We start from the raw sequence: 27,434 nt of genomic DNA, 5'->3' as shown, positions 1-27,434 counted from the left end.
TTGGAAGTTTAGAGGGAAAAAAATCACTATTTGGTGGAACTATCTACAATTCATAGACATTTGAAATGTGACCCTCACTACACACACTGCTTTTTACAAGACTTTAAAAGCAAAAAAGGTTGTCAAATAAATGTAGTGGAGTTGAAAATACAACATTTCCCTCTGAAATGTTGTGGAGTGGAAGCAGCATCACATGTAAATGCTCAAGTAAGTACAAGTAATTAATAATTTTACTCAAAGTAGCCTACAGTAGAAGTAAATGTACTTAGTCACTCTATACTATTGGGGTATAAACCTAAAGTCACCCCTTGAAATGTTAGTTTTAACCCATCATAGTTTTCTTGAGTCACTTCACTTCTTCCCTGTTCTGCCATGAGACTCAGTGACAACAAGACACCAACTTATTAACCTTTTCTCTGAGCATGCAGTACCGTCCTGCCGCCCTGTGGCCTGGATAAGCAACACCAGCTCAACAGCACGTTTCCAACACAGCCCCTGCGCTCGCTGTTCCGCACATTTGTCCTTCGATGATACCCGTAGATTTACGGTTAAGTCAGACGTGTATCTACTTATGCGTCAAGCAGGACGATTCGTTCAAAACAATTGCATCACTTGTTACTCTGAGACAATTTACTAATGAATTCAAAGGAGGATGTCATCCGAATTAACGTTAAATTATCAACATTACTCTGTGATGGACAGTGAGACGGGCATCATCGCCATCGATCAGGGAGGCGAGTGGGGTAAGTTGACGTTCACTTTCTAGAAAGAACCACTCAGAGAGGCAGAGGCAGGCAGGCAGCTAATGACTAACACAGGCTTTTTCGTATATTAAAACTTCTAACAAGTCTGCTGTTTGAAAATGAGTTGTGACCCTACGTAACTTACATCTGAGGTCGATATGGTACTTGTGTATCCTACGCTTTAGCCAGGAAGTTAACGTTAGCATTAGCTATCTGAGCCGCACTTTAATTTTACGGTAATGTCACATCAATAAGATGTAATAAGCCTTGCTTTGTATCAAATTTGACAAAAAATAGGCACAAAATGTTCATTATGAGACAACAAACAAACACGCATTAACCTGATTAGACACCATACACCCAGATTATGCTATAATTAGAAACCGCATATTAGACCCAAAATATAGACTGCAATACTAAGGCACTAATGATTATTATACACAATTATATTAGAAACCAATTAGGAGATCCTAATACACCATTAGACAACATTTCACAAGTTCATAGTCCAACATTAATTAGAAATAAAATACAAACAATGCCATATCAAGATCCAACATATGCTAGTTTGATGCTATTCTTCCCTTACTTACGTGACAAATTATGCTCTAATTTGACACTACATTTAATGCTGGTAACATAAGTAAAATCCATTTAACATGGGCCTGTGATATCTTAATTAGACAGCATAGGCTCTAGTCAGACGAGATTAATACTACAATCAAATGAGCCGTCATTGCAAACCTGATCAAGACAGTCGCCGCTTCGTTTTTGATGCGCGTCTAGTCGCGCTGTTACGGTACCGGTGCTTAGAGCGACCAAAAAGGACCAAAGACTCGTATTACAGGAACAATGTCTGACTGTAAACTACACATCATCTTTCAGTGAAGATTTGTTGATTGTTGTGTCATTAATTTCCTCTTACTTGAACTGTCATAGTTTGTTCTTCAAGACGTTGGTTTATATGCATTGTGGTTTATGGTAGAAACTAAAAGTACACATTAACAGCCTACAGTTGCAGAGCTATCTACTTACGTACAAAACATAATAGCTGTTTCTATTAAAGTTTCAATTAAAAAGAACATTTCACTAAAAGCCTTCTTGTACAACTTAATGTACACATGCTGCAGGGAGATGTACTAAAATGTTTGTTTCAGTAGTTTTAGTTGTTCCATATGTACTCTTGTCAACATCCAATCTCTCTGTGCACTGTGTGTATGCCTGTCATTACACAGACATTAGCCTTTTTGATGAGCTGGACAACCTGGGAGATGCAGATGAGCTGCTAGATGCCCTGGAGAATGCTGGCTATGTGAGTAACTCAACATGTTAATATGCAAATGTGAAATATCAACTGGAACACGGCCTAACCTGAAAAGCAGCCGACTAAAACTGAAATACAGGTTCATCATAAGTTAAGATGGCAGTGCTGTATGTTATGTGAAGACACGTGATACAGAAACAGCAGCACCTCCCCCACACTCACATAAACAATACATGTTCAACACAATGTGCTGGTGTCAGGCATAATGTGGCAATTACAGGAACTTTTACAAGAGTTTTACTGACTGCTTTATGAACAATTGGTGTTTCCCACTCACATGATATAACAGCTGGTTTTCCACACTTGACAGAACTACACGGCTCATAAACAAAAACTATTGGCCCGTTGCTCACACTGTCAATCAGACGTTTACTTTTGTTTCCAATATGCATCCTGATGACATCCGTTAATTAAAAAGTGTGTGTTCTGCTTCTCAGGCCAGTGAGGGCCCAGACCTGGACTTTGATATTGACATACCACCATGGAATGAAGTGGACACAAGCAGCACCTGCACAGGTACTGCGACACAGATTGTTTCATTTTTACAGAATTAAATGAGGGAAGTGAGAGTCTAGCATTTATCTATTGAACTCTGGTAAAACTCTAGTCATGTGCATTTTTGCAATAAAATGATGTAGATAGAATAGTGTTGTTGTTTTTGCATCATGTCGCTTTAAATGTAATGTCTTGTTAATGACATTGTGGTGAAAGAATTAAAGTAATTTTTGATGATGAATTATTAGATAAGTGTTATTTTAACTATTCCCACCAAGAAAGTTTGCTAGGGGTGCTATTATTCTTTATAAGGAAGGGAGATGGTGACAGAATAAACCAGAATGTTTTGCATTTGTTTACTTAATTCTTGCACGGCTGTGATTGAAATGCAAAGAAAGCAGGTTCATCCTATTATAAAATGGATATATTTATTGGTCACTGTAGCTTGAGGAGGTAGGGGATGTAAAAGCCTGTTTGTCCTGAGGTCATTTGTAGAAATATGCAGTATCACATTAGCGTCACAAACCCATTCTACATACTGTATATGACACATTTTTTCTCTATCTTTGTCCTTGTGCCTCCAGATGGTGAGGTGAGTGTGGACTCTCTCTCACCTGCCCACACTCTGAGCTCTGTCCCCTCTCCTGGCTCTGTGGAAGCCCTGTCCCCATACTCCTTACAAGTAAGTCACTGTCTTCAACTCTTTGACTTTTATTTACAATGCAAATTTTTTTTTAGCTTTTTGTTGTTGGTCTTGTGTATTTACATATGTGCACATATTGGTGTGCAGTTTGAACACATGAAAGCTTCATCCAGATGGTGCCCAAAACATTGACAGCTGCTCTTTGGTTAGAAGCACGCATACTGTATACATATGTGCACTCCCTCACTGGAGACACTTATTAACAAAAGCCTTAAACACCTTGTCAAACTAATAATTTGCTGTCCATCTGAGCGGTGCCCCGCCTCCTCTTTAAAAAAAGGTGCTGACAACTTCAGCCACATTAGCATAATTTAGCAGGCAGATGTTTTCACAGTGTGTCAAAACAAGGACATGGGTTACATCTTTGTCTGGCCCCAACACCGACTGAACAGATTTGTCTGCTAACTGAATCACCCTGCCTGAATCCAAGGACACATTTGTGTACTTGAGTCTTTGATTATTGACAAGGACGTTGGATCTATGTTTATTCTGTTGTGTCTCGCTGCACAGAAAGTACGTGTTCCTAAAAAACGAGTGGCCCTCGGAAAATTTGACTCCCTCATCTTTGCCAACGAGGACAACAAACATATTTAATCAGATATTTTTTCTCTACTGTGTTTTTGAAGTTTGTTGATGAAGGATACAACCGCAGGCAAACATAATCCTGTGAGTCTAAAGCTGCTATTAGTTATTGTGTTCATTGGTACCCTGTTAGGATAACAATAACAAGCTGTTTTGCGATCACGACACAGCATGGAATTTCACATTTTTAAGAGTCAGTTGCTTAGTCACTGAGACCAGTGCATCCCCCAAAATGGTATTTACTGCTGGTATCTAAAATAAGAGGTTTCACTAGATACTGAAGTCTTCTCTGCTTCCCCATCCAGGATGAAGCCTTCTCTCCACAGTTCCAGCCCTCTCCTATTTCAGTCTGCTCAGAGTCCAGTGGCCTTTCTGAAATTGCACCCCCAGCTAAAAAAGCTTCAAAGAGGACCAACCAGACCACACGAGGTGACGCTGTCTCCACCACCACACATTCTGATCATTCAGACTACTATATTTGTAGTCTTTGTCCAAAAAACAGGGGGAATTTTGTGTCACATTCTGGGTTTGCAGAAATACTCTCATTACTTAAATTACTCTCATTAGAAAATACTGAGGACTATTTATTACCAGTACATGTATGAGCTCAGAGTCAGCCTTCTGTGTATTTACCATAAAATCCTTCTCTCTTATCTCACTCCTTCCATATATGTCCCCTGACACACACAACAGCAAAACCAGCGCAGCAAGTCAAGAGACCGATTCAATTCAGCCCAAAGGTTTCCATCCAGCCCAAACCGTTGATTACAGCTGTGCCCTTGGCTCACGCAGCAGCTCCCCTGCAGGCTAAGACAATCATCATCCAGCCTCTGCAGACCACTGTGCTGCCTGTTGTCAAACAAGCTCCCATCAACATCCAGCCAGCGCCCCCTCCAGGTCAGAGCTCACACTACAACACATTGAAAAATTGCCTCACATTACACTGTATTGCATCAGACCAGTGCGTTGGACATATTTGCATATCAAAAACCACATATAGTGGGATGTTCTTTACTGAAAGTGGTTTGTAATTCATTCAAATTCAGAAAGGATTATTAGTAGTGTCTGATCTCTCAGGTGAGTTGTACTTACTTTTTTGCATAGATAGAAATGTATGTCTTAGTCAGCAGATGGCGCTTTAACCTTATTTTTTGCTCATTGTGAACCGTCATCCCTCACTGCCTCTGCTCGGTGGTCAAATAATAATAAGCAAATCAGTCATTAAAATGTTAAATGTTTCCTTTGTATAAACAAAATACTCCCAAAATGAGGTTACAGTTGAGGAAATGTCCAACTGTGGGAATCAGACATCAAATATATATACAATCATGCAAGTTTGTTTCATAACCCACATGTAAGACTATTTATGGACTGTGGTGTGTGCGTGTGCGTGTGCATTAAAGTCATTATCGCTGTTGTTTTGTGGTTTGGCCTTCCTGGTTTACCAATCTGGTCCTCAGTGTGTGTTACATCAGCAGCATCCAGGCCAATCTAAATACTTATGTCATTGCCTGGGACACCAGTGGGTGGAGTATCTGACCTCTCTCGACTTGAATTTGAACTTGGCTCTGCTCTATGCCTGGTAATAGCCAAGATGGCAGATGGCTACGGCCAAGATATCTAACCTTAGGACTAGAATGGAAGTCCTAGTTAAGCCTGTTCTCTGTTATGAGTCCATTTTGTTTAATATGCTCTCACATATACATATTCACAGCTGAGGGGTGAGCCCTGTGCATCAGGCAGATAGAAGAAAGACATTGGAAATAACTGATTAGTTCACCTTTTGTAGTCTGACCTGAGCAGTCATGTGTTTCCATAAAACAAACAGGCTGAGAATCTCAAGGCTTTTAATTTCTTTTGACTTTCATCCCTCTGAATTCCTCTTACAGATGGTAAGCTTGGGCACAAGACAGAGCGTTGGCAACACTAACATTCATTAGCAGGACTGGCTAACACTTCTACACGATTAGCACTGACAGGCTGTTTAGTATTAGAGATGAAGGTTGTTTGGGTCAGTTTGAAGAATGGTTCCAGGCACAGTAATAGTGGACAAGTGGGCTGCACTGCGGGGGTGGCTCCTACATTAGCTGGACATTTATAAACATGGACCATATTATGTTTTTGGGTTGTTTTTTTTTTTGCTTTACTAGTTTCTGTCTCATTCAGGCCATAATCAGTTTAAAATGTGGGCACACGTGCATGTTTATGTGGGCTTATGCACATAAAAACTCAGTTAGGAATGTGGAAGTTTAAGACCACAGGTCAAGATAGTAAACATCCTTTCCACCTGTACTTTAAACACAGTGAGCCCGTTAAAGGTGAGGGGTTAATGCAGGTCACTAGAGGTGCAGGGGTTTCTAGGAGTTGCACAGTGCCATCTGCAGCAGGAAGTTTTTTAAACAGAAGACTGATAAGGTTTCCAGCTAGCATAATATAATACTTTTTATTATACATAGCCAGACAGAGTGTGGTATCAGAATATGCACACAGACACAAGAACAACCCAAGAGAAATAAATAATCACACTCAGTGTAAATCAATGTTAATCATACAGTAAAAATATGATTATAGTATAGCTAAGCCCTGTAATTTGACAGTGTCTATGTGTCTCTTTCTCAGGTTGTCCCATCGTGCTGTCTCAGCCAAGCCAGGTGCTACAGATCCAGACACCACAGGCTGTTACTGCCAATGTGGTCACCATGCCAACTCTGTGCCATGACAGGCCTGTCCCTGTCACTGCTCCGTCATTGGTCTCCGTCACACTTCGATCCCCTTCCTCAGATGATGAAGTAAGTCCTGTCCACACTGTTGTCAGTTAAGACTTCTCACATTAGAGTTGTTACATTGTCGAAGAGCATTGTTATTCATCAGGTAAGTACACTAAGGGGTGTAGTGGTTGAAGAGCAGATGTAGCGACACTGGTCACAGTCTTTGAGGTTTTTTTTACAATCTCAAAGACAGTTTGAAATTTGTACCCCTGATACAGGAAATGTTTTTGAAAGAATAAAACAAAAGTTACATATTAAAGATTGGTTGGCCTTTACTACTATCCTTGGTATATATTCCATTTTCACAAATATGGATGATTTAATCTATCTTCTGCACTCTCCAACTCTTTTTGATATCACTTATTTTTTTTTGTAATTCTAGGTGATTGCATAATATAGGTATGGTCATTTAGGCTTTTCTGTATATGTTGTCAGACATTCATATAACTGTAAAACGTTGATATGACCAAACTGTTTTGAGGCCACTCAATTAGCCTTGATTGGTCAGATCCAAAACTCTGTCCAATCAACTCTATTTATTTTTCTCTCGCCAAGTGTTCAGCTATATGTTAAGAAATTGAGAGGTAGTTAACTATGAGTTCAAGATTAAGTACAGTATAGGTACTTGTGAAATTATGTACAGTAGCATCATGTTTCCAAGCCCTGTGGGCTGAGACGTCTGATTTATAGACAATGAATTGCCCAAACAAAATGTCAAATGAAAAAAGTCTGACATCCTTGTCAAACACGTTGTGTCTGTGTATTTTAGAAGCAAAATTGATGTAACCCTGATTGCTATGATAGCAATAGGTCTGCTCTCAGTGGATGAGTCTATCTCTCCCTTTATTTTTCTCTCTAAAATCTGCAGGATGTTTGGCTCACAGGCTCTCATACTCTTTTATTTGCCGCATAACTAAGAATGCGCCCAAGAAATGTATATAATGAAACCTTTTCATAGGAACAAATGAAGGAATAGCACTTTAAAGATTTGTGTTTGTGTGTGTGGACATGCAAGGACTTGCCTGTTCACACTTGCATGCAACTGCATGCTTATGAGTGTGTGCATGGGCGTGCATGCACTTGCCCCCTATGTAATTATTATGTTGTGGTTACCATGTTCACACTTGGACTGGATCCTGTCCAACATAAACGTTCTCATCTTGCCATTTTTATGTTTTTTTAATTTATTTATTTCACAAGCCATTAACTTCAATTTCTGGGTAAAATATAAAAAGAAAGTGTTGAAGGCAGTTGAAGGAAGTTTATACCCATTATTTATGATGGTGAATGTATTTTTCCACACTGAAGAAAAAAGTTGTTACACTGCATGGACCATGCCATGCTATTTTAACAATGTATTCATTACTTTTAGCTGTTTAAACTGTTAATCTGTTACTTCTAGCTATTTCAACAATTCATCCATTACCCTTAGAAAATTATATCCACAATGTATCCATTAATTTTAGCTAACTGTTTACTTACCTGTTTGTTTGCTAATTTGCTTCCCACACACTCTAAATTTCTAGATTTAGTTTTCAGGTGTTACAACTGACTCAATATGTATTTTTCCTTAATCGATCTATAATTCTATTTTTTCAAATAAGCTTAACTACTCTACAATCTCGGAATCGCTGGAGAAGTATCTGTTTTAGTTGCTTGTTTAAAGATTTAGCTGGTCATCAGAGTGTATCATGAAGCCTTATGATAGAATCACTTGATTTTTCATGCGGCCACAAGCAATCCACACATGGTCATTATTACTGACCACTTTTCTTCATTTGCATTTGTGGGGTTTCATTGGAAGAATAGACATGTTACACAATTGTAGTTTAGACAGTGTGAATGGTTTTGTAGAAGGATATTCTCCATGAGGGTGGGCCCATCTATGTTACAATCAGGGGTGATGTCAGGACGGCTTTGAACAGAATACACACACACACACACACACACACACTCCTGACTTTGGCATTTGTTTTAGGTCTGTGTAATGACAGCATGGGACAGTGCACGCACACAACAATTTTAGGGAATCTCATATGGTACTATTAACTGCTGCAGGGATGGCCCCAGAGGTTTTAAAAGTTTAAAAAAAGAGAGAATTCAATTCTAGTATGTTTTGTTTATGGTTTACGAATTCGTGGTCTCTCAATAAAACCTCCCTACTTTAGTGCATGCTGGTCTGAATTTGGGTGGGAGAGTCTGTGATATTCTTTTAAAGACCTGAGGCTAGTTTTTTGCCCTGTGTTTATGATTTTCTTCTTGTTGTTGCTGTGAAAACTTAAACTGCAAATGCTTCTTCTTCTAGTCTAAATTGCCTCCATTTCACAGTCAGAGAAATGCCGTGACTTACAGCAACTTCTTTGTTGTTTCAGGCTTCACCAGTTCCTCATGGGTTGCTCTTGTCTGACCTTTAGTGAGTTGAGAAACATGTTCTCACTCGGTCTCTGTCTTTCCTGTCTTTCTTCTTTTTTTGACAAATATTTTTATTGGAGATAAGTAGTACAACATAGTCATTTACATATCACTATATATATTTTTTTAACTTTAACTAAAACGTCACAACTAATGAAGGTGAAGAAAAAAGGAAAGGGAAAAAACCAAATAAACAAACCAAAACCAAACAACATTTTTTTTTAAAAAGGAGGTTGAGTCTTGTCAGGGAATTAAACATTGTTTTTTTACTGGAGTAAAGGGGATAGACTGAGAGTTTACAGCGGTACCAGCATACTTAATAGATCAGGTTAGGAAGGACTGATTACACATGTAGTTTGGAGGAGTGGTTGACAGGTTATTTAAATACTCAATAAATGGTCTCTATAACTTGAAGAAACCATCAATGGCTCCCCTAAGAGAGAATTTTATTTTTTCCAAGCTAACAAAAAACATTACATCACTCAACCAGATTGAAAATGAGGCTGCTTTTTGGAGATATTCAAGATAGTAATAGCCTTCTTCTTGCAAAGAGTGTTGTAAATGAGATTGTATATCTTCATTTCGCACTGTGCACTGCAAGAGTTCTGATGGCATGCTATAATATGGCTAGCAGTGGGTGTGGTTGTAGTGGTATATGTAAGACAATAGATAACCTATTAAACATTTAAGACAAGTAACATTGCAGTTGTGGACATGACCAATACATATGAGGGAGATGTGCTTGGGGCTCACAACAACGGTCACATTTTGGATCAGGATATAATTCAGCCATAATTCTTAATATTAAGAGGGAATTAAATATCTAATTGAAACTGTGCATAATCTGAATTTATTATGGCCACATATTCCACTGATACAACAGAGCTGAGAAAGTATATATCTATAACAACAATAATCAATGTGAGAAAATGCTTGGTGGACATGTGAATAAAAAGAAAAGTTTTTAGATAATGGATTCAGTGATTTCCAAAGATCAAGCCAGCATTATTTTCCATAAATGCTGACAAAGACTTGGACATTTTTGATACAATTACATTTTGGGGATTGGAATGATCAAGTAATGGATCAAGAACAAAGTTCGGATCCCTTCCAAAAATAAGTTCATGGGTGTTTAAATCTGGAAGACAAGACAGAAGTCTGTTAATCAATTCAGTATTGTCCCTGCTTGGAGCATAAATGTTAACTAATAAAACGAGTTTGAAATAAGATTCCTGTCACAAAGACGTATCTTTCATTCAGGTCTGATTTTATATCTGAGGATAAAAAATAAATTCCATTATTAATCAATATTGCTACACTTCTTGCTTTTATGTTTAATTTTGAGTGGAATATTTGGCTAATCCGAGGTTTATGTAGTATCTTTTGATCATCAATTTTTAAATGGGTTGCTGCAAAAATATATCTGCTTTTAAGGTTTTAATATGAATGAACACTCTGCAGTGTTTTACTGGACTTTTTAGTCCACATACATTCCAGCAAGCATCCTTACAGGGCAAGCTGGCCTATTTCCTGTGATATCTGATATATGAGCCATAGACTTAGTTCCAATCAGAGCTGAGTTGGCTGGTGCCATACTTTGTAAAAAAAAAAAAAAAAAAAAACCCTCACATGTCCTTATCAAGTTTAGAAAAGGCTTACAACTGACTATGAGTCTGACACAAAGAAGCAAACACAACTACTGAAAAAATGTACCCACAAAGTAATAAACAAAACCAAAATATACACATAAAAAGAGAAAAAGTAATAGTGTTATACCACTGGTGCACCCTCTTCTCTCCAACTGAGAGATATCAGAAATGACAATAAGCATACATGGTGAACTGCATATTGCCAAACCTAGTGTACCCTAAACAAAATAAATCTGCATTTAAAAAATGTACCAGTAGAAAAAATAAATCACAATATTACTTTAATTGATGTCCATTGTACAGCTGGGCACAGGGTAGTCTAATAGAACTGAAGTCCAAAAGATCACCATTTGAAGTATATCAGTGACATAATGCACAGACATAATCACTCATACTCCTTCACTTCTGGTGAATGTAATTGTACGTCACTCACCCCAATGACCATTGCAAAAAAGTTCAGTCTCATCAGGTGTGTCAAAGAAAAAAGACCTTATTTTATACCTTGAGCTCTACAGTAGGTCCTCTATTACTCCCTTCATTCTTGGTTGCTCTTCCAAGTTGATGTGCCCTGTACAATAAAAGCGGCATTGAGAAAATGTTCACGACAATAGTGGTCATACATTTCAGGAGGTTTGATCCTTCCATCTTCTCAGGGATTCCCATTATTATTATTAACATCAAGATCAGTGTTTCAGTTCATCCACCTCATCCAAAAGCTTCTCATTCTCTGATTTCAGTGATCTGCAACAGGACTCTAGTTCAACAGTCTTGTCATTTTGGTCACAGTGACATTTCCATCTTTGTAATGTGCTGCCTTTGCGCATGGATGGTTGATTAGATGGATTCCAATGTCTTGTTACTAGGGGGTAGAATGTTTTTAGCATAGTTAAAACTGTTGAGAATTGCCACCCAAACATTTTCCAAGTCATTAGGAAGTAGTGGGTCCAAGCATACTTATAGCAGGATGGCTAGCTGGGTTTTGGATAGCTTCTTCATCATCAGCTTGGGAGCCGTCATGTTCATTTGGCTTGCACGAACCGTTTCTCTTTTTACCAGGCGTGGTCAAGCATAGAAAATGAAAGCTATGCTGGTAACAGTTTAAGACTCAGGTCAAGTGTGAATGATGTTTACCGGAGCAAGAACGAAGGTAAAATATGATATTAGTCTACAGGGCCACCTTTACTAGTGTCTTATACTGCTGTATGCTCAATCAGAAGTCCCGCTCCGTTTTTTCCTATTTGTTTTGTGAGCATTACTTCCACACTCACAGTTACTTGCTTTTTAGCTTGGCAGGGAAGTTGAAAAAAAAGCATTGGATATTTAAGGAGCTATTTTAATTAGGAAAAATCATTTATGTAACATTTGTGGAATGTCCCCTAATCACCTGCAGTGATTTCTGTGGGTACACCTGGATGACTACAGAAAATGGATCCAATTTTCAGCTATTATCATCTTAAAGGAATAATCACTGTGGCCCTGATGTATTACCTGCAAACGTGAAACACATTAGTCATAATCTAATGTCAGAATGTTCTGTTTTACCAGTCTGCTCCATTTATTTTGACATTAATTATGTTTTCCATCAGGCTTTTTAATGATTAATGTCAAATAAAATTTCACTAGTGGTTGTTGTTGTATGAATGGTAATGGTTGACCTATGGCTGTAAAAATACTCGCCCTTAAAAAGGCAGAGAGGAACTTGTCCAATTATCATGGGTATAATCAAGGCTCGAGAAGCACTTTTTGTGCCAGACCTTGAGAGCAGTGTTAAAGAATTCCCAACCCCGGAGGCCAAAACAAATACGCCTCTCAGCCATTTGTAAAGCTAACCAAGTCAATAAAGTTTACAATAGGTGATTAAAGGGGAGGGACTGTACACATGAATTGTGAGGGGAGGCGGGAATAGGACTGGGTTCTTGGAGCAGATACCGCCATTAGTGGAAGTTATGAATGCAGGGAAACTATATTTGGGTGTTCATATTTGGGTGGGGTCATATCAGCTATGCAGTGATTTGGATTGACTTTATAGTTGGTTCCTTGGTCCACAAAGAAACTCTTCAGCTGTGTGAGCGTATATGATCATGTTCAGACCCACGGCAGCTGTGTTCACTTTATAACCTTACTGTGGCATGGCTGCATGACAGTGGTGGATGAGGGGACATGTAAAATCAAATGCCTGTTAAAGATGACATGACTATGCCAGGTGTTGCTGCATGTCGTATGTACAGATTGGATGTGTGTGTTACTGTCTATGTTGTTTACAGTACTGTATTTTGGCCTATAGTTAGGCTATATAAGCCTGGGTGTTCAACGGCTGCTAACGATTACATGCTTTAGACAGGTGTTTTGCTGTACGAAGCGTTTGGAACAGCTGTAAACGGCCATCAGGGATTGGGTCACTGTAATGTAATGAGCTCCCTCACAGCCGGGGATTTAGCTGTGTGTGTTCTAGACTGAAAAACAGTCCAGTCTGGAATTGCAGGACTCAACAAATCCTCCCATTAGTAGGATAGGGACCAGAGGAATGTATGGTGAGATTCTGAAGGGAAAGGGGTCTCCTACCTCTAGCCCAGAAGATGATGCTTTTTACGCTTTAGTTTTATTTTGCATCTGGTTTTGAGTATCTGGTCTCCAAATCAGAGTGATTGGAAATTGATTGCCCAAAAAGTGAATTAAAGCACAAAAAAACACAGGCTGACAGTAATTTCACCTTTGGAACATAGATTCAGTCATTGATCTTTATGACCTCCAGTAAAATCAGGAAACATTTTCACTCCAACTTGTTAAGTGAAGTCCCTCCCATATGAATAGGTTGATGGTCCATCAGACACTTCCTCTTGAGAAACCCTTCATGTGTGTGAGTCCCTCAACAACAGTGTGACAGTCAGGCGTGCTGACATTTGTTGGCTTCCAATTCATCTCAAGCTTTTTTTGTCTCTCTTCACCTGTATTCATCCTTTGAGAAGTTGTTGAGTAGGCGTTCTCCCTTTCAGCATTATCCTGCAGTGTAGTCATACAGTTACACACAATCACACCCAGTACTGCTCAGTATACCAACAGATGTGTGGGTGGTCACTATGTGGCTCTACTGGAGCAGCTGGGGGGCATATGCCCTGCTCATGGGCATCTTGACAGTAGGGCATTACTCACTGACTTTTCCCACCAGCACTTTAATAGTTTGAGTTTGAATCTGTGTCAGAATGACCCTCTCCCATTTAAGCGAGTCTCATTGAGAAATGCCACTTTGCCATTTTTACCCCCTAGCCCACATTTTGCTCCTTAGCCCTTCATTGTGGCCTCGATGTGAAGTTCCCCCACTCTCCACTCCCTGGTAACTGCTTACTTGCGGCGTTCCCAGGCTCAGGCTAGTGGCACGGCTCCCAGATCAGGGCTGGGAGACAGAGGGGTTTCTCAGGAGACGAAACACAAATACAGGGATCCAAATAACTTAATCACCAGCGGGGCTATTAGGCGCAGGATCTTAGGGGCTTGCCACAGGGAGGGTGTTTGTGTTTGTAGTAGAGCAGTAGAGGGGTAGCTGGGGGCTGGATGGACAATGAAGGTGTTTGGTTAAATGCAACCAGAGGTTGTGTTAATTTGTGATAGATCATGTTGTTAGGTCATATGTGCTATTTGGTTCAGAATATAGACTTTAGTTTTCACTTCTCTGACCTGGAGTAGAAGGAATTCTGCTGCTCATTCTTACTGTAAACAAGCTTTAAACTGCTCTTACTTAATTATTTATTCATTAATTTGTTTGTTTTTACATATGTACAGTAATGTATTTGTTTTTGTTTAGTTTAGATTTTTAAGAAAAGCCCTGTATAAACACATCTGCTGGATCTAAACAGAAAAATGTTGAATATCATTTATTTATTTACAGTTGAACTTGAGTATGTAAAGCTCTAATTACAGTAATTAAGACCAACTATAGCTGACCTTGTTTTTTAAAGTCCAGACATATAGCATGTGTAGTGCCTCAGTGTTTGTGTGTGTCTGATATGAACTAATTTCTCAAAGAGTGACACGCTTCGTAAATACATCCTTCTTCACATATAGAACGAAGGCATTGCTACTGACCCCTGGACCTCTCAGAGGATGTTGGCGTAAATATTTTTAAGCAGAAGCTTGATCATGTGCACTTTAGCGCTCTCTAGGGTGAGTTGTTGCCGAAGTGTCATTAACCTCATGAAAAACATCTTGAACATGTCTATTTGTTACTCTGTGACTGAAGTAAACTGGGGCATCAGGGGCTGAGGTGTTCTCCCAGTGATAATAAAAAAAAGTTGACTCTTGCTTTTTTGTCTGGTTCATGTACAGGGATATCACTCATCCCCTCATTCCCTAGCTACTTGTTTGACTTCACAGAAGATGATTGATCATATGAATGAAAGGCCATTTTTAAAGCAAAATGCCTGTGAGAACACACATATATGATGTCACAAGGGTGCGTAATCTGCAATCTACAGCTCAACAGGTGGCTCAGGCAGGCATTTCATTGCATTCTCACAATATGCGCCCTTTTTTTCTGTTTGGATAGGTGTCTAGCAGATACGTCATGATGTGAAGAAAAGCATGAGTTGGCATGAGTAATGACAAATGTCAAATGTTATTCATATGTCTCTGTTTCTGCCTGTCTCGCTTTCTCTCTTCAGTCAAAGTTCTCCCAGAGGCAACAACGCATGATTAAGAACCGTGAGTCAGCATCCCTGTCTCGGAAAAAGAAGAAAGAGTATCTGCTCTCACTGGAAGCTCGCCTAAAAATGGCGTTGTCTGAGAATGAGGTGCTCAAGAGTGAGAATGGCAACCTCAAGAGACAGCTGGAGGGCCTGCTGTGTGAGGTCAGCACTACTTCCATACAGCACAAATCAGGGTTACAAAACTGAACAAATGCTGACATTTCCACAGCAAGTTTTGAGAGGAAGTTAACAAGGAGAGACAAATGAAATGTGCATTCATACATGACTTATAAACTTGATTTATAGTTTGTAATGTAACATGGCTTCCTTTTTCCTGCAGCATACAGTACTAAAGACAACGGCACCCAAGAGAAGAGCTGTGTGTCTCATGGTGGTCTTGGTGTTCCTGGTGCTTAATGTTGGACCAATGAGGTAAGCATGTAACATTCTGCATGTTTTTTAAGTGTACTATACAACAACTGGATTAAGTGTCCAATGGCTAAAATTCAGTTCAAGCCAAAAGAACTGTGACAATGGCAGATACTGTAGCTCACGATATAAGTAGGTTACCGATAACCGCAACACGTCTTAGATGCACAAGATTTTGATTTTGGGGGAAAACAAATGGGAATCCCCATGACTCACTGTGGGAATCACGCCTGTCGACATTAAGACATTACACAAAGATGTTATTGAAAACAGTGCAGAACATTTCCCAACATTGAAGTAATATGTTCATGTTTCCAAAACCTACTTCATCCACTTACAGTTTATAAAGTTAATTAAAACATTGGCCTAAAAACTAAATACAGTTCTATCCAAAAATGTGGCTAAAACTTTGCAGACATAGCATTGTATTCATTCATAATACACAAAAAATTGAACCAAAGCACCTGAAATTACTAATAATCTTTTGGTACTCAGGCTAAAAAAGTTTGAATGTGTCAGTTCTTATCTGGGCTTATAATATTAAATCATAGAGTTATATAAAACGACACCAGGGAAAAAAGAACTTGATTCCACCCAGCTAGCAGATGGAGGGATGGTGTAATTCCACAACCTCAAGCTCATAGTGCATCTCCAACTGTAACGACAGACTCTGTGCTCTCATTTTATAAAAATGTTTATTTTCCCCGGGGAATAACTTTCTCCACAAGGATGCAAACATCTACCCTGATTGCTTTGATAGTATGTGTGTTCTCTGTGCTGGGAATGTACTCTTTGAGTTGTGGGATCTCAGATTTGTTCTCTGGAGCTTAAACATGAATACGTTTCTTGGGACCTATGAGTAAGTTTGCTTTTGCGACTTGAGTGGTATTCACAGTAGCTAAAGCCTGTGTGTGTCTGTACCTGTGCCTGTATCTATGTGTTTTGTGTTTGGGCTCCCCTTTGGAATGCGAAATATGCCCGCTTTTGAGGTCAGATCCCTTTGAAATGAAAATGCCACCCAGTGTAGTAATACCGTTGAATGAGTCTGTGTGTATTTTTGCTTGTCTGTGTGCCCCAGTGTGCTTTGGCTTATACAGTCTAGATCAGAGTTCAGTTTCTGCTTGTGGCTAAAAACCCTCCTGTGCACAGGATGTGGGCCACATGGAATTCAGAAGCCTTTTCAGTCCTACGCAAAGTTCTCCTTTTGAGTTTGTTTCTACCATCTGCAATTGTCTTGATTTTTACTTCTCTTCGTCTCTTTTGCCCACCTCACCTGTCATGTATTTCATCAGTCTGTTTCAGGGTGGCCCAGGCTCCAAGCTCCAGATTGTCCCCATGCAGCACAGCAACAGACACCTGTTGGGTTTCTCCCCCGAGGCAGAAACTGAGGTCGAGATGGGCCCAGAGCCCCTCGGCAGCGGCCCCTCTCAGATGGCCGACAGGTAATGAGCTCAACCCCCAACACTTTTCACAACACTCACTGTATTTACCAACCATGTCAGCGGACCAGGATGCACCTGTGCCTGGGCTTAGTCTGAACTGGTGCAGCTCATTACAGCACGTGTAAACATGTGCGCCAGCCGATAACCAACTCTGTCCAAACGTCTGCCTTTCAAAAGCCTTCAGGCCCCCGGCTAGTTGGCCAAAAGTTGTGCTATGAGTAATAATGTGGGAAATTGGGGTCAGGCCTTGTATGACATCGAACTTTATATAGCTAGTAACAGCTTATTTTTCTAAAGGGTTATATGTTTTTCTTTCTTTTTTAAAAAATGCAATAGAGGCCCACCCGTCTCATTTGTAAATTGCATAAATAACATTCTTGTTTGGTACATTACCTTCAGCCCCATGTCCTGAAAATTATGTTTTGCAAGGTGGTCAGATTCCCTTTGGCATTGCCAGCCTGTGTTGTGTCAGATCTCTGTGTAGGGTATATTACATGTTAATGCAAACCATTCATCTGTAGTATCAGATTTCCTGGCAGCATTAAACCAACGCAGGCAGGAAGGAACACATTAGCCTTTACAAAAGGGGTGACAGCACCAAACGCAGCAGAGAGGAGCATGATGGGGGAGACATGCAACCTAATCTTGGGGTCCCTCTTAACAGGAAGGTGTGTGTACGGGAAGGTTAATATGGGCCCCTCGGTTAGAGTTATGATCAGGCCTCTGCGGTTTGACATGTTGTCTCGTGGAACCATTTCCAGAACATTTTAGGGACAAGAACGCGAGGCGTGGTTGACATGTCAGCTCAGATCAGGGAGGCCCAGGGGAGGGATTACGTCTGTGGCAGACGTTATGGTAACAGGCCACCTGCAGGTGGGCACTGACTGTGGACAGTCTACATCAGCACCTCAAGCAACATAATCACTCACTTACAGAGAGGTATAACAGTTGTGATTAAAGTCACAGTAACATCTGAGGCGGAAAGTCAAGTCATGCAATTCAGTGTGCTGCTCATCCATATGTATGTTGGTTTGTAGATTTTTTTTGTCATGCTCTCACCTGGTGGTTATGTTCAGTTCTCTGTATGTTTATGATCATTTTGAGCAAGATTTATGGTGGTAGTCTCCCTACTTCCCTTCTGAGTACAAGTCAGCATTTTCATGCATACTTTTAAGTGACTAAAGCTCTGCCACCTCTGCACATGCTAAGCATCAAGACATTTAATCAGTAGAATTCATTTGTAACCAATAAAATTGAATAGATTCATAATTGGCTCCACATTGAAGTCAGCGCTGGCTTCTGGTGTCCTGTTGCTTCCCATTGCTCTGGGTGTTTCACCTCCATCAGAGTGCAGGCAGCCACATTGGTTCTCAGTTTGCATTGAAAGCAAATCCTCAACATGTGGAAAACATTTATAGCATAATGTTATTTGAATTTCATCTGAAATCCTTGTAAACTTATCGCTTTTCTCTGCTTAACACAGTCTGTTTTCTGCGTTTATGGTGTAGCTCTGAGGATAAGGCCCTGATGGTGGTAAAGGATCCTATCTTTCTCAGACCAGCTCCTCCCTGCCAACCATCTGTTAACAGGACCAAGTGCATTGAGTAAGTAATCTTCATATAAGACCAAAAATAGATCAAGTCTTACCCCAAATTGAAAAATAGCCTTATATGCCTTTTAAACATGTGCTTACTTTGATTTGCAGGTTGGCCCATGAGTTGAGGGGTTGGGTCCACCGTCATGAAGTGCAGCAGACCAAGTCCAGACGCATGAGTAACAACAATCACAAACCCACCAGGACCATTCTGGTAAGTCACACAGCATGTTTAATGTGTCATGCAACAATTTACACAATATTCAGATATTCAGTGTTGGCATTAATATTTGCAATCTGAACTTCACTTATGCTTTAGGCCATTACATTACATTACAAACCAAAGCCTCTCTTTCACCACTGTTTCACCTCTCCTCACACTTTCCCCTTTTCTGCCTCTCATTTCTCTTTATTGGGCTGAGTTTAATCTAACAGCCCCTGAGAAAGTAAACACAACACTTAGAGGGGGAGCTGTAGGATTAGTGCCCCCTGCTCTTTTTTTCCATCGTTTTTTCAAGATCTGTCACAGTAAGTCCAATCCACCAAGAGCTGCGTAGTTGGTATATGTCCATTCCTCACATAAGAGTAAATAGAAATGTAGATCTGTTTATATTTCTCACATGTCTTCAGCTTTTTATTGCTACAGACACACTTAACAGTATTCTAAGATAAAACTGCAACACCCGGCCATATTACCATGACATCCTTAATGTTTTATTGTATTTCTGCTCCTTTGATCGGTGTCCTTGTTTGAGGATTCATCTTTGACAACTAGCTGTTTCCCTAAACTGTGAACAGGATAAATCCAACAATTCATATCTTAAAATTCATAAACTAAATGTGGTTTATGAGGCAAAAAAAATGTGGGTTGTAATGTGTTAGCTGATCTTAGATGTACTCTAGCTGTTTTAAATTGATGGTCAGCTGTAATGGTTTGAATGGAGTCTGTATTTATATTTTCTACACTGTTGCCAACAGCTAATCCTGCTCTCTCTAATGGGTAGTTGATGTTGATATACACAGGATTACCGCAAATCCTCTCTCTTTCTTTCCTAACAGAAAACGGGGAATAAGGAGGCAGAGAGTGCCCAGATTGTGACGGTCCAATACACAGAAACTACTGAGGAAAAGTGAGTTACGGCCCTATTTAAAGTATTTGTGTCCGATTCAGAAAAAGCAAACCAGTAGATCAAAACAAATTCACAGTAACAACAAGTTATCAACTTTTCATATTTCAAACACTTACCTAACATCAATGACACATGACTCAGAAAGAGATTGTTAAGAGAATCCCCCTTTGCATTTCTCAGATTACTAAAATACTGGAGTTGTCTTATTGCAACTTTCAAAGGATGACACCAGTGCACTGTTTCAGAAGTTTGGCGGTCAAGAACCTTTCCTGCAGGACTGCACTACATTATGCATTTCAGATCAAACAGATGGAGTCAATTGTTTTTTGGCCACCCATAGTTTTTTATTTTCTCAGTTGCAAGTCTGGCAAAGAAACATTCAAATCTAAAGAAGTAAAGAGAAACATTTCAGCAGTTCCTCAAATGGGACACCAGTTCAAATTCAAGTAATTTATTCCCCTTAAACTTCACATGTATCTACAATCTTGTTGTTTTTCATCAAAAGGAATCCTGGCAATGAGCTGCAGGTATACTACGCACCACATCACACCTATAGTGACTTCTTTGATGAACTCAATCGTCGTGGGGACACTTTCTACGTAGTGTCTTTTCGCAGGGTAAGTTTCAACTTGTCTGGTGCATGACACTGATTTGACTGGGGCAGCTGGCTCCCACATAAAAACTAACACAGTGGTTGAAAAGACCAGTGTATAATATTAAGTGGCATCTAGTGGTGAGGTTGAAGGCTGCAACCAATTGAAAACCCCTCCTCCTCCACCTCCAAGCATGTAGGAGAACCTACGATGGCCGCGAAACTTGCGAAAAACGTAAAAGGCCCCCTCTAGAGCCAGTGTTTGGTTTGTCCATTCTGAACTATTGTAGCGAAATGGTGGCCACTGTGAAAGGGGGCCTGCTCCCTATGTACATATAAAAGGCCCTATTCTAAAGTAACAAAAACACAAAAAAACTAGTCTTGTTTTCATGGAATTATACACTGCTTAAATATTATTATGAATATTATATTCAATTACTGCCAAGTCTGTTCTGCAAGATGCCACTAAATCTTACACACTAGTCCTCTAAATTAATTACATAAAGTACAATTAGAAAAAGATTTCAAGGTAAGTTTTCATAGCTCAACACTAATTAACTTTCATTTCATCTGTCATGAGATTTACTTTCCCCAACTGGCCATAAAAGTGTAATTAATTACAGAAAGACTGACTTCTCAATCATAAATAATATGTATTAATGATATTTGTAATAAGTAATAATATAAGTGCAGGGTAGGGGGAAGGGGTGAAACACACACCCAAGAGTGGAACTACACATTTCCAGTGTAGTTTCCTTGATCCATTTCCAATCATCAAGACCATATTTTAGATTTTTATCCATGACCATATGTCACTGTTAATTTGCGTGGTCTTTATTCATTTGACAATTTTCCCCCATTTGAGACTCAGACCTGTTTTTAATTTGCTCTGTTGATATGATTAATCATGGACATCATACTCAGAGAGAGTTCTCTAATTAGTTTTATTAATGGGCTTATCTCTTTGAGTGCTATCCTTTCTTCCCAAAATGATGTATTTAGAACAACATTACACTGTTGTGTTCTTGAGTTCTGACCAAACAAAAAGAAAAGTTAGAAAACCTACAAATGAGCTTCACTTTGAATTTTACCCATTAAAGTATGTATTTATTACTGTTACAAGAACTTGCTGTGTTATTATTATAGTATTATATTATACTGCCTAAAGATACCCCGGACAATGTTAAACTCTTAAATCCTCAGGATTAGTCAATGGGGCGGGAGTTTTCAAGCATATGGTCAAAGATCAATAACCTCTATCATTAAGCAAGTCACAAAGTTCTGGCTGTGAGTTGGCATGGTGACGACAGGCACAATGGTAACAATGGCGTAGCCGAGTTGAGGGCCTCTACGGGTCAAGTAGCTGTCCTTCAGTTTCTAGCAGCTTTGTTATGTGTGAGAAGTGAGGGTGTTATCCAAAGTGAGGGCGTTACAGTTGATCCAAAATAAAAGCAACATTGAACTTAGAGTGCACAATTTAACATTACAGAGAAAAAGGTTTGATTGCAGCTGATCTGAGAATCTGTTGAAAAACTTTTTCTTGCAAGATCGTCAGAAATGTATTCTTGAATAACATCATGTAGAGAAATTAGTACTTATGAGACTTTCCTCAAACTTGTAATTACCTATTTTAATTGAATCAGAATCAAAAACTAATAAAACTCCATAACTACATATTTGCATTTGCTGTTTGGGTTTTTAAAAAATAATTTGCTGAAATGTCCTGGGTGTAATAAGAGGGAGAGCTCAGAGTAATTAACAATACATTATTGGGGATATACAGTAAGACACTGTAAGAAGCACGGGAAGGACTTCCTAGGATGGGCTGATTGCATATATTAGTCATGCTATGTCAGCTTGACCTTTTTAATTCTTACAGACCTTTATTAATTTTTCTCAGTCAGTTTATTTGCCTATATTTTGTTTCCTGGGTTTCAGGATGTGTGTGACGGCAACAAAGGGTGTGCTTTTTTTTTTCTTCTTCTCCTTTTTTTCTTTTTGTTCCACTCAATATGATGTTATTATAACACTGCCAAATCTCTGGATTAAATTTGGAATGGATTTGGATTTTAAAGCCAGTCACTACCAATTTTTACTATTGTCCCTCTAGGCAAACATTTTTTGTAGAGTTCATCATGGTCCATTCTTGCTCCCTCCAGCAGTTGAGGTCACTCCCTTATGTTGTGAGGTCCAAAATGGTCATGCTTAGGTCAAGGTTACTTTAAGCTCTCAACCGATATATATTTCTGCCTGTGGCTTTGTTTAAGTGTGAAATGAGGTGAGGTGATGGAAAACATAACTCTCAACAGGACCAAAATATGGAACTGCACTTACTCTACCATCATTTTTGTGGTCTCGCTCCACTTTTTGTGTTGTTTTACCACCTGTTGCTTTATGTAAGTGTGCATTGAGGTGAGGTGGTGGAAACACTGGCTGCTTTCACTGTGGACTGTATCCAATAACATTCAAGGGAAATTCACCTGTTGTCATGGCAGCTGCAGCTGTTATGTCAGCTCAACGAGCTTGCCGGTCCCCTTGATGATGAGCAGTAATGCGGTTGGTGTTTTCATACCTCCTGCTGCCCTCCCAACACAGTCAAGGCACCCATTCAATTTTAGCATTTAATACTCCCCTTGGTGGCTTACAGTTTATCCTCAGAGCCCTACAGTGCTATGAGCATGTGTCACACAAAACCCTTAATTCTGACACACTAGTAATTAAGATTACTTCCTACCCCCCTAGCTGCTAGTGAAAAATTCAGGGTCATTTAGAAAGCCTTGTAGGCTGTGTATGGAGAACACATTCATACTTAAAGTGACAATGGCAGATTATAATACAAAGCCTCCCACAAATATTCTTTTTGTTTCTTTACACCCTCTCTGTTATATAACTCTTCTGACTCTATAGTCTACTCCTATCTTCTCACTGTATAACTTCCACAACTTCAGACCATCACTTTAACACCCCTAATTTTTCATCTCACCCAGGCTGAGCTTTGCAAGTCAAGTGTAGTTAGGTACCTGCCAGTTTACTCTTCTTAATGGTGCTTTTTGTCATATATACCAGCAGTCGTCTGTCTCTTGTTCAAATACAGTAAAAGCTCAAACAGTCCTGATACTTTTTGTGATTGGATATATTTCTTTTCTTGCATGGTGAGAGAAAATAGGATCTTTTGATGTTCCATCTCATTCTTAAATGCAATAAAATCATATCTGAATTGTATCCATCCATTCGTAATGTTTTATTAATGTTTCCAATAATTTATAGTTGTTGGCTCATGTGGTGTCCATTCATTGGTTGTGGTATGTGGGGCATACTGAGATGCTTTGTTTTATTGGTTTGGCTCTTCTGTTGTGGTGTTGCCCCAAAAAGTGCAATGGATGCAACCAATAGTTTTCAGAAAATGTAGGGTTTCGTTCAGCAATCTTTGACCTACTTAAGTTCAATACTCTCTGAATTTTTAATTGGAGACACAGCCCAGTGTGTGTGTGTGTGTGTGTGTGTGTGTGTGTGTGTGTGTGTGTGTGTGTGTGTGTGTGTGTGTGTGTGTGTGTGTGTGTGTGTGTGTGTGTGTGTGTGTGTGTTTGCGACTCACATGTGTGTTTGCACATGAGCGTTCCGCTCTACCACAACTCCTTCTGAGAGGATGTGCTCAGATTAAAACCTTCCCTCTCATTGTCTAATAGTTGCACAAAAGCTACTGTCAGCAGTGTCTTCAACTGAAGTACCTTGGTAATTAAAGCCATTTTGATATCAAAGTCCTGGTGGATTAACAAGTACAATAAATTCTTCAAAAGCGAAGATGTTGAAATGAGAATGGTTTTAACTGTTTTGATAATCAGGCGAGGTATGCAAGAAGTGCTCAGTTTGAAGAATTGAAGAATTTTGTAATAAGAGAGGCTTTCATGGAAATGATTGCCTTATGTTTGGATCTTTTTAATCTTCCAAGATGACCCTTGCCTGTCTGTATGCATGTTTGTCTTTCACATATCTCAAAAAAAGTTCATACAATCGACTTCACACTTGGCTGGTGTATAGCTGAAAGGTCAAGGATGAGCAGTGTCGAATTTTATTGTGTTGAATAATATTAATAAACTATGAATAAACAAGCATACATCAAGCTGCTCTTTTCTAGTGGACCCTGTCACATCACAGCAGGGTGGGGCTTAAGGGTTCTGACTGCATGCAATTGCAGCACAGAGTATCTCTGCTGCTAGCTGTTGACAATGCTGTCTGCTGAAGATTCAATCGCAGTGAACGGTAGAGGAGACATAGAGATGCTGGTACACGTCTGTTTAGAGTTTATCCAATTTTGCTGCATTTAACAGTGGAGCTTAGAGTGCCAGAGTTGGAAACACAGTCGCTCTGTGTTCCGCTGCCCTCCGTTTCTATCATCCCTCTCTGTTTCATCCTTTCCCTTCCATCACAGTTATTTAGGTCATTAAGAGACAAGACTGTAAAAGAATGCATGCACCCTGTCATGTTTTCACACATACCCGGGGGGATAATGTCATTAAATCTTAGAAAATGCAGACTTTACTTATCCCATGCCAATGCGCTGACATGGTTTGTTAATAGTTATCAGTAGGGCTTCAGCTCAGAGCTAGAAACTTTGTTCCATATCTTGATCAACAAATGCACAAAGCCAGCCATTTTTTATGCTTCCAAATGAGTTGTATTTTCCTCTTGATGACCTTCTTTCCTTTGCTCTCAGGATCATCTTCTACTTCCTGCCACCGACCACAATAAAGGAAGTCGACCCAAGATGTCTTTGGTGTTGCCAGCTATGAACATAAATGGTAAGAAAGAACTGCAGCACAGACACAACCGTGGGGGAGTTTGGTCACTCGACACAATATAACAGATGAAAGACAAGCTTGGAGCAGATTCAGAAGCACGTCGCTCCACAGGAATGCATTACTTAAGAAAAGAAAAACTAAAGAAAAACTGTTATGACCAAAATAGAACACTTTTGCCTTTTGAGCCTATCAAGGGGGTTCTTTTTCATTTTTATATTTCGTATTTCATGATCTACTCTCTTGGAGTTTGTGTTGCCCTTTTAACTTAAATGAAAGTTCTTATCTAGGTTTTCCATGCCAAAAACTTTCTCTGACATCTGGTGTCTTGTTAATTGAAGGTCTTTACTTTCCTTCCTCAGAGTCCTTTTTCTGTGTCCTTCAGCCTCTGATTATACTCTCAGTTGCATTTAGCAATACTGCAATATGTTTGCACAGCCACTGACCAAACCGCATACAGACAAACACATTAAAAACATTTTTTTTCAATGTTGTCATTCCCTTTTGGCATTGGATTTTCACATTTTGTACTGGAAATAATAAAGCAGAGGTCTAGCTAGAAAAGTGTGTATTTTAGATGGACTACTATGAAAAACGTACATTAAAAATAGTAAGACGTTAAAGCTGGAATGCGTGACTTTTGTCTCCCCCCTTCTCGCAGTGAGAGTAATTACAAAAATACTCTCAGCACGCGCTAACATCATAGGCTCTGCTGAAACCCATGACTCTTTCACTCTCAGAATTTCATCCATTTAGTCTGATAACATTTGGAAAGTCTAGAAGAGCTGCACGATTCAGTTATTTTATCCCTATTGAAGTTAGCAGAGAGCTAACTGGAAGTTACCGGGCCAGTGAGGCAATGTGAAACCTGACACCAGATTAAAAACTCTAGTATACTGTGATATACAGAAAGATTTACCTGGTAGTGATAGGCTTAATCAGCATTGTGTCAACTTGTTTGGCAAGGGCTTGAATGTAATGGATGTTCATTTAAACCTTTTGTGACCACATCGTTTTGTTTTTCATAACCAAATACATACAACTGTTGACTTAATGTCCATCTATACAATAGCTTTTATTAATAAAAACAAGCAATATTAGTTTGTGCAAAGCACCCCAAAAACCTTCGCCATCTACAGGAAAAATAAGTAAAAGCTTGTGCAGTTTCTGATACTCTGCTTGCCTCTGTGAAATCCAAGACCACCTTTTTTTAGCTAATTAGTAAAAACACCAAACAAAGGTGGCATTCAGTAAGAGATATCAGGTCTGGAAAGATTCTCGTTGAGTCAAGAAAAGGATCTTCAATTTGCGCAATCTGTCATGGATATGTGCAGTCAGCCATTTGAGTGAGCTACAGGCCAGGTAGGACATGCTGAGCTACGATGTCATCACTATGGTTTTGTTATCTGTGACATAAAGGATTTTTGAATTTTACAGCAGTCAGCAGTGTGTCACGTAGTCCATGAACCCTCATGAAACCAGCAAACTATTCATTATCATTGATCTGTATGATGGCTGCATGCTAGTGGTGTAAAAGCTAAACACTTATCTGGCAAATACAAGTCCACTTCAGATTATAGAGCACGGACATGTCTCATTTTGGCTGCGTCATTCCCTCTTTGAGAGTAATCTTGCTGTTTACAGCTTGTCAGTATGGTTGGCACTCAGCCTGCACTTTGTTTTGGTGTCGGGGGTGGTTTCAACCAGCCCATTTCAGAAACAAACACCCGTTTATTTGACCGCCTGCCCTCAAAAACAAACGCATGCAAAACGTTACCAAGTTACGGCCTCTGTATCTTAACACATGATTGTCATTTGGAGCACTTGTGAAATTATTTTCCATTAATCATTAAAGTTTACACAGCTCATCAAAACTTCTCTCTGTGATTCTTACATCTGCTGGGTTATCAATACAGTATTTCCAAATCAATTCATCAGGGTTTGAGTGGAAAGTTGTCTTCCCTTTGTCCAAATACAGCAGAGTTCATTATGAGGTGGCTTCATTTTCACCAAGCCTGCAGGACAAATGAACTGTAAGAAACCTGCTCAAGAGGGGCTGTTTATGTATGGTGTGAGCAATTAGGAAGTCTGCCTGT

The 27,434-nt window shown here is 39.5% G+C and overlaps 1 protein-coding gene across 1 annotated transcript in view; it reads left to right on the top strand.

The window, feature by feature from the left end:
• Nucleotides 1–564: 564 nt before the first annotated feature.
• The window catches only part of atf6 (activating transcription factor 6), a 33,886-nt gene continuing 7,016 nt past the window's right edge, over nucleotides 565–27,434 (top strand). The window contains exons 1-15 of the mRNA XM_062424428.1: nucleotides 565–743; nucleotides 1,979–2,055; nucleotides 2,505–2,583; nucleotides 3,147–3,244; nucleotides 4,153–4,276; nucleotides 4,541–4,744; nucleotides 6,467–6,636; nucleotides 15,332–15,517; nucleotides 15,696–15,787; nucleotides 17,077–17,226; nucleotides 18,735–18,830; nucleotides 18,932–19,034; nucleotides 19,880–19,950; nucleotides 20,456–20,567; nucleotides 25,257–25,341. Of these exons, the coding sequence (XP_062280412.1) occupies nucleotides 653–743; nucleotides 1,979–2,055; nucleotides 2,505–2,583; nucleotides 3,147–3,244; nucleotides 4,153–4,276; nucleotides 4,541–4,744; nucleotides 6,467–6,636; nucleotides 15,332–15,517; nucleotides 15,696–15,787; nucleotides 17,077–17,226; nucleotides 18,735–18,830; nucleotides 18,932–19,034; nucleotides 19,880–19,950; nucleotides 20,456–20,567; nucleotides 25,257–25,341 (1,738 nt within the window). The 5' untranslated portion in view covers nucleotides 565–652. The remainder of the gene's footprint in view (nucleotides 744–1,978; nucleotides 2,056–2,504; nucleotides 2,584–3,146; nucleotides 3,245–4,152; nucleotides 4,277–4,540; nucleotides 4,745–6,466; nucleotides 6,637–15,331; nucleotides 15,518–15,695; nucleotides 15,788–17,076; nucleotides 17,227–18,734; nucleotides 18,831–18,931; nucleotides 19,035–19,879; nucleotides 19,951–20,455; nucleotides 20,568–25,256; nucleotides 25,342–27,434) is intronic.

The sequence above is a fragment of the Scomber scombrus genome, chromosome 8 (genome assembly GCF_963691925.1).
Source record: "Scomber scombrus chromosome 8, fScoSco1.1, whole genome shotgun sequence".
Lineage (NCBI taxonomy): Eukaryota > Metazoa > Chordata > Actinopteri > Scombriformes > Scombridae > Scomber > Scomber scombrus.
This window is presented reverse-complemented; position numbering and strand designations above follow the sequence as displayed.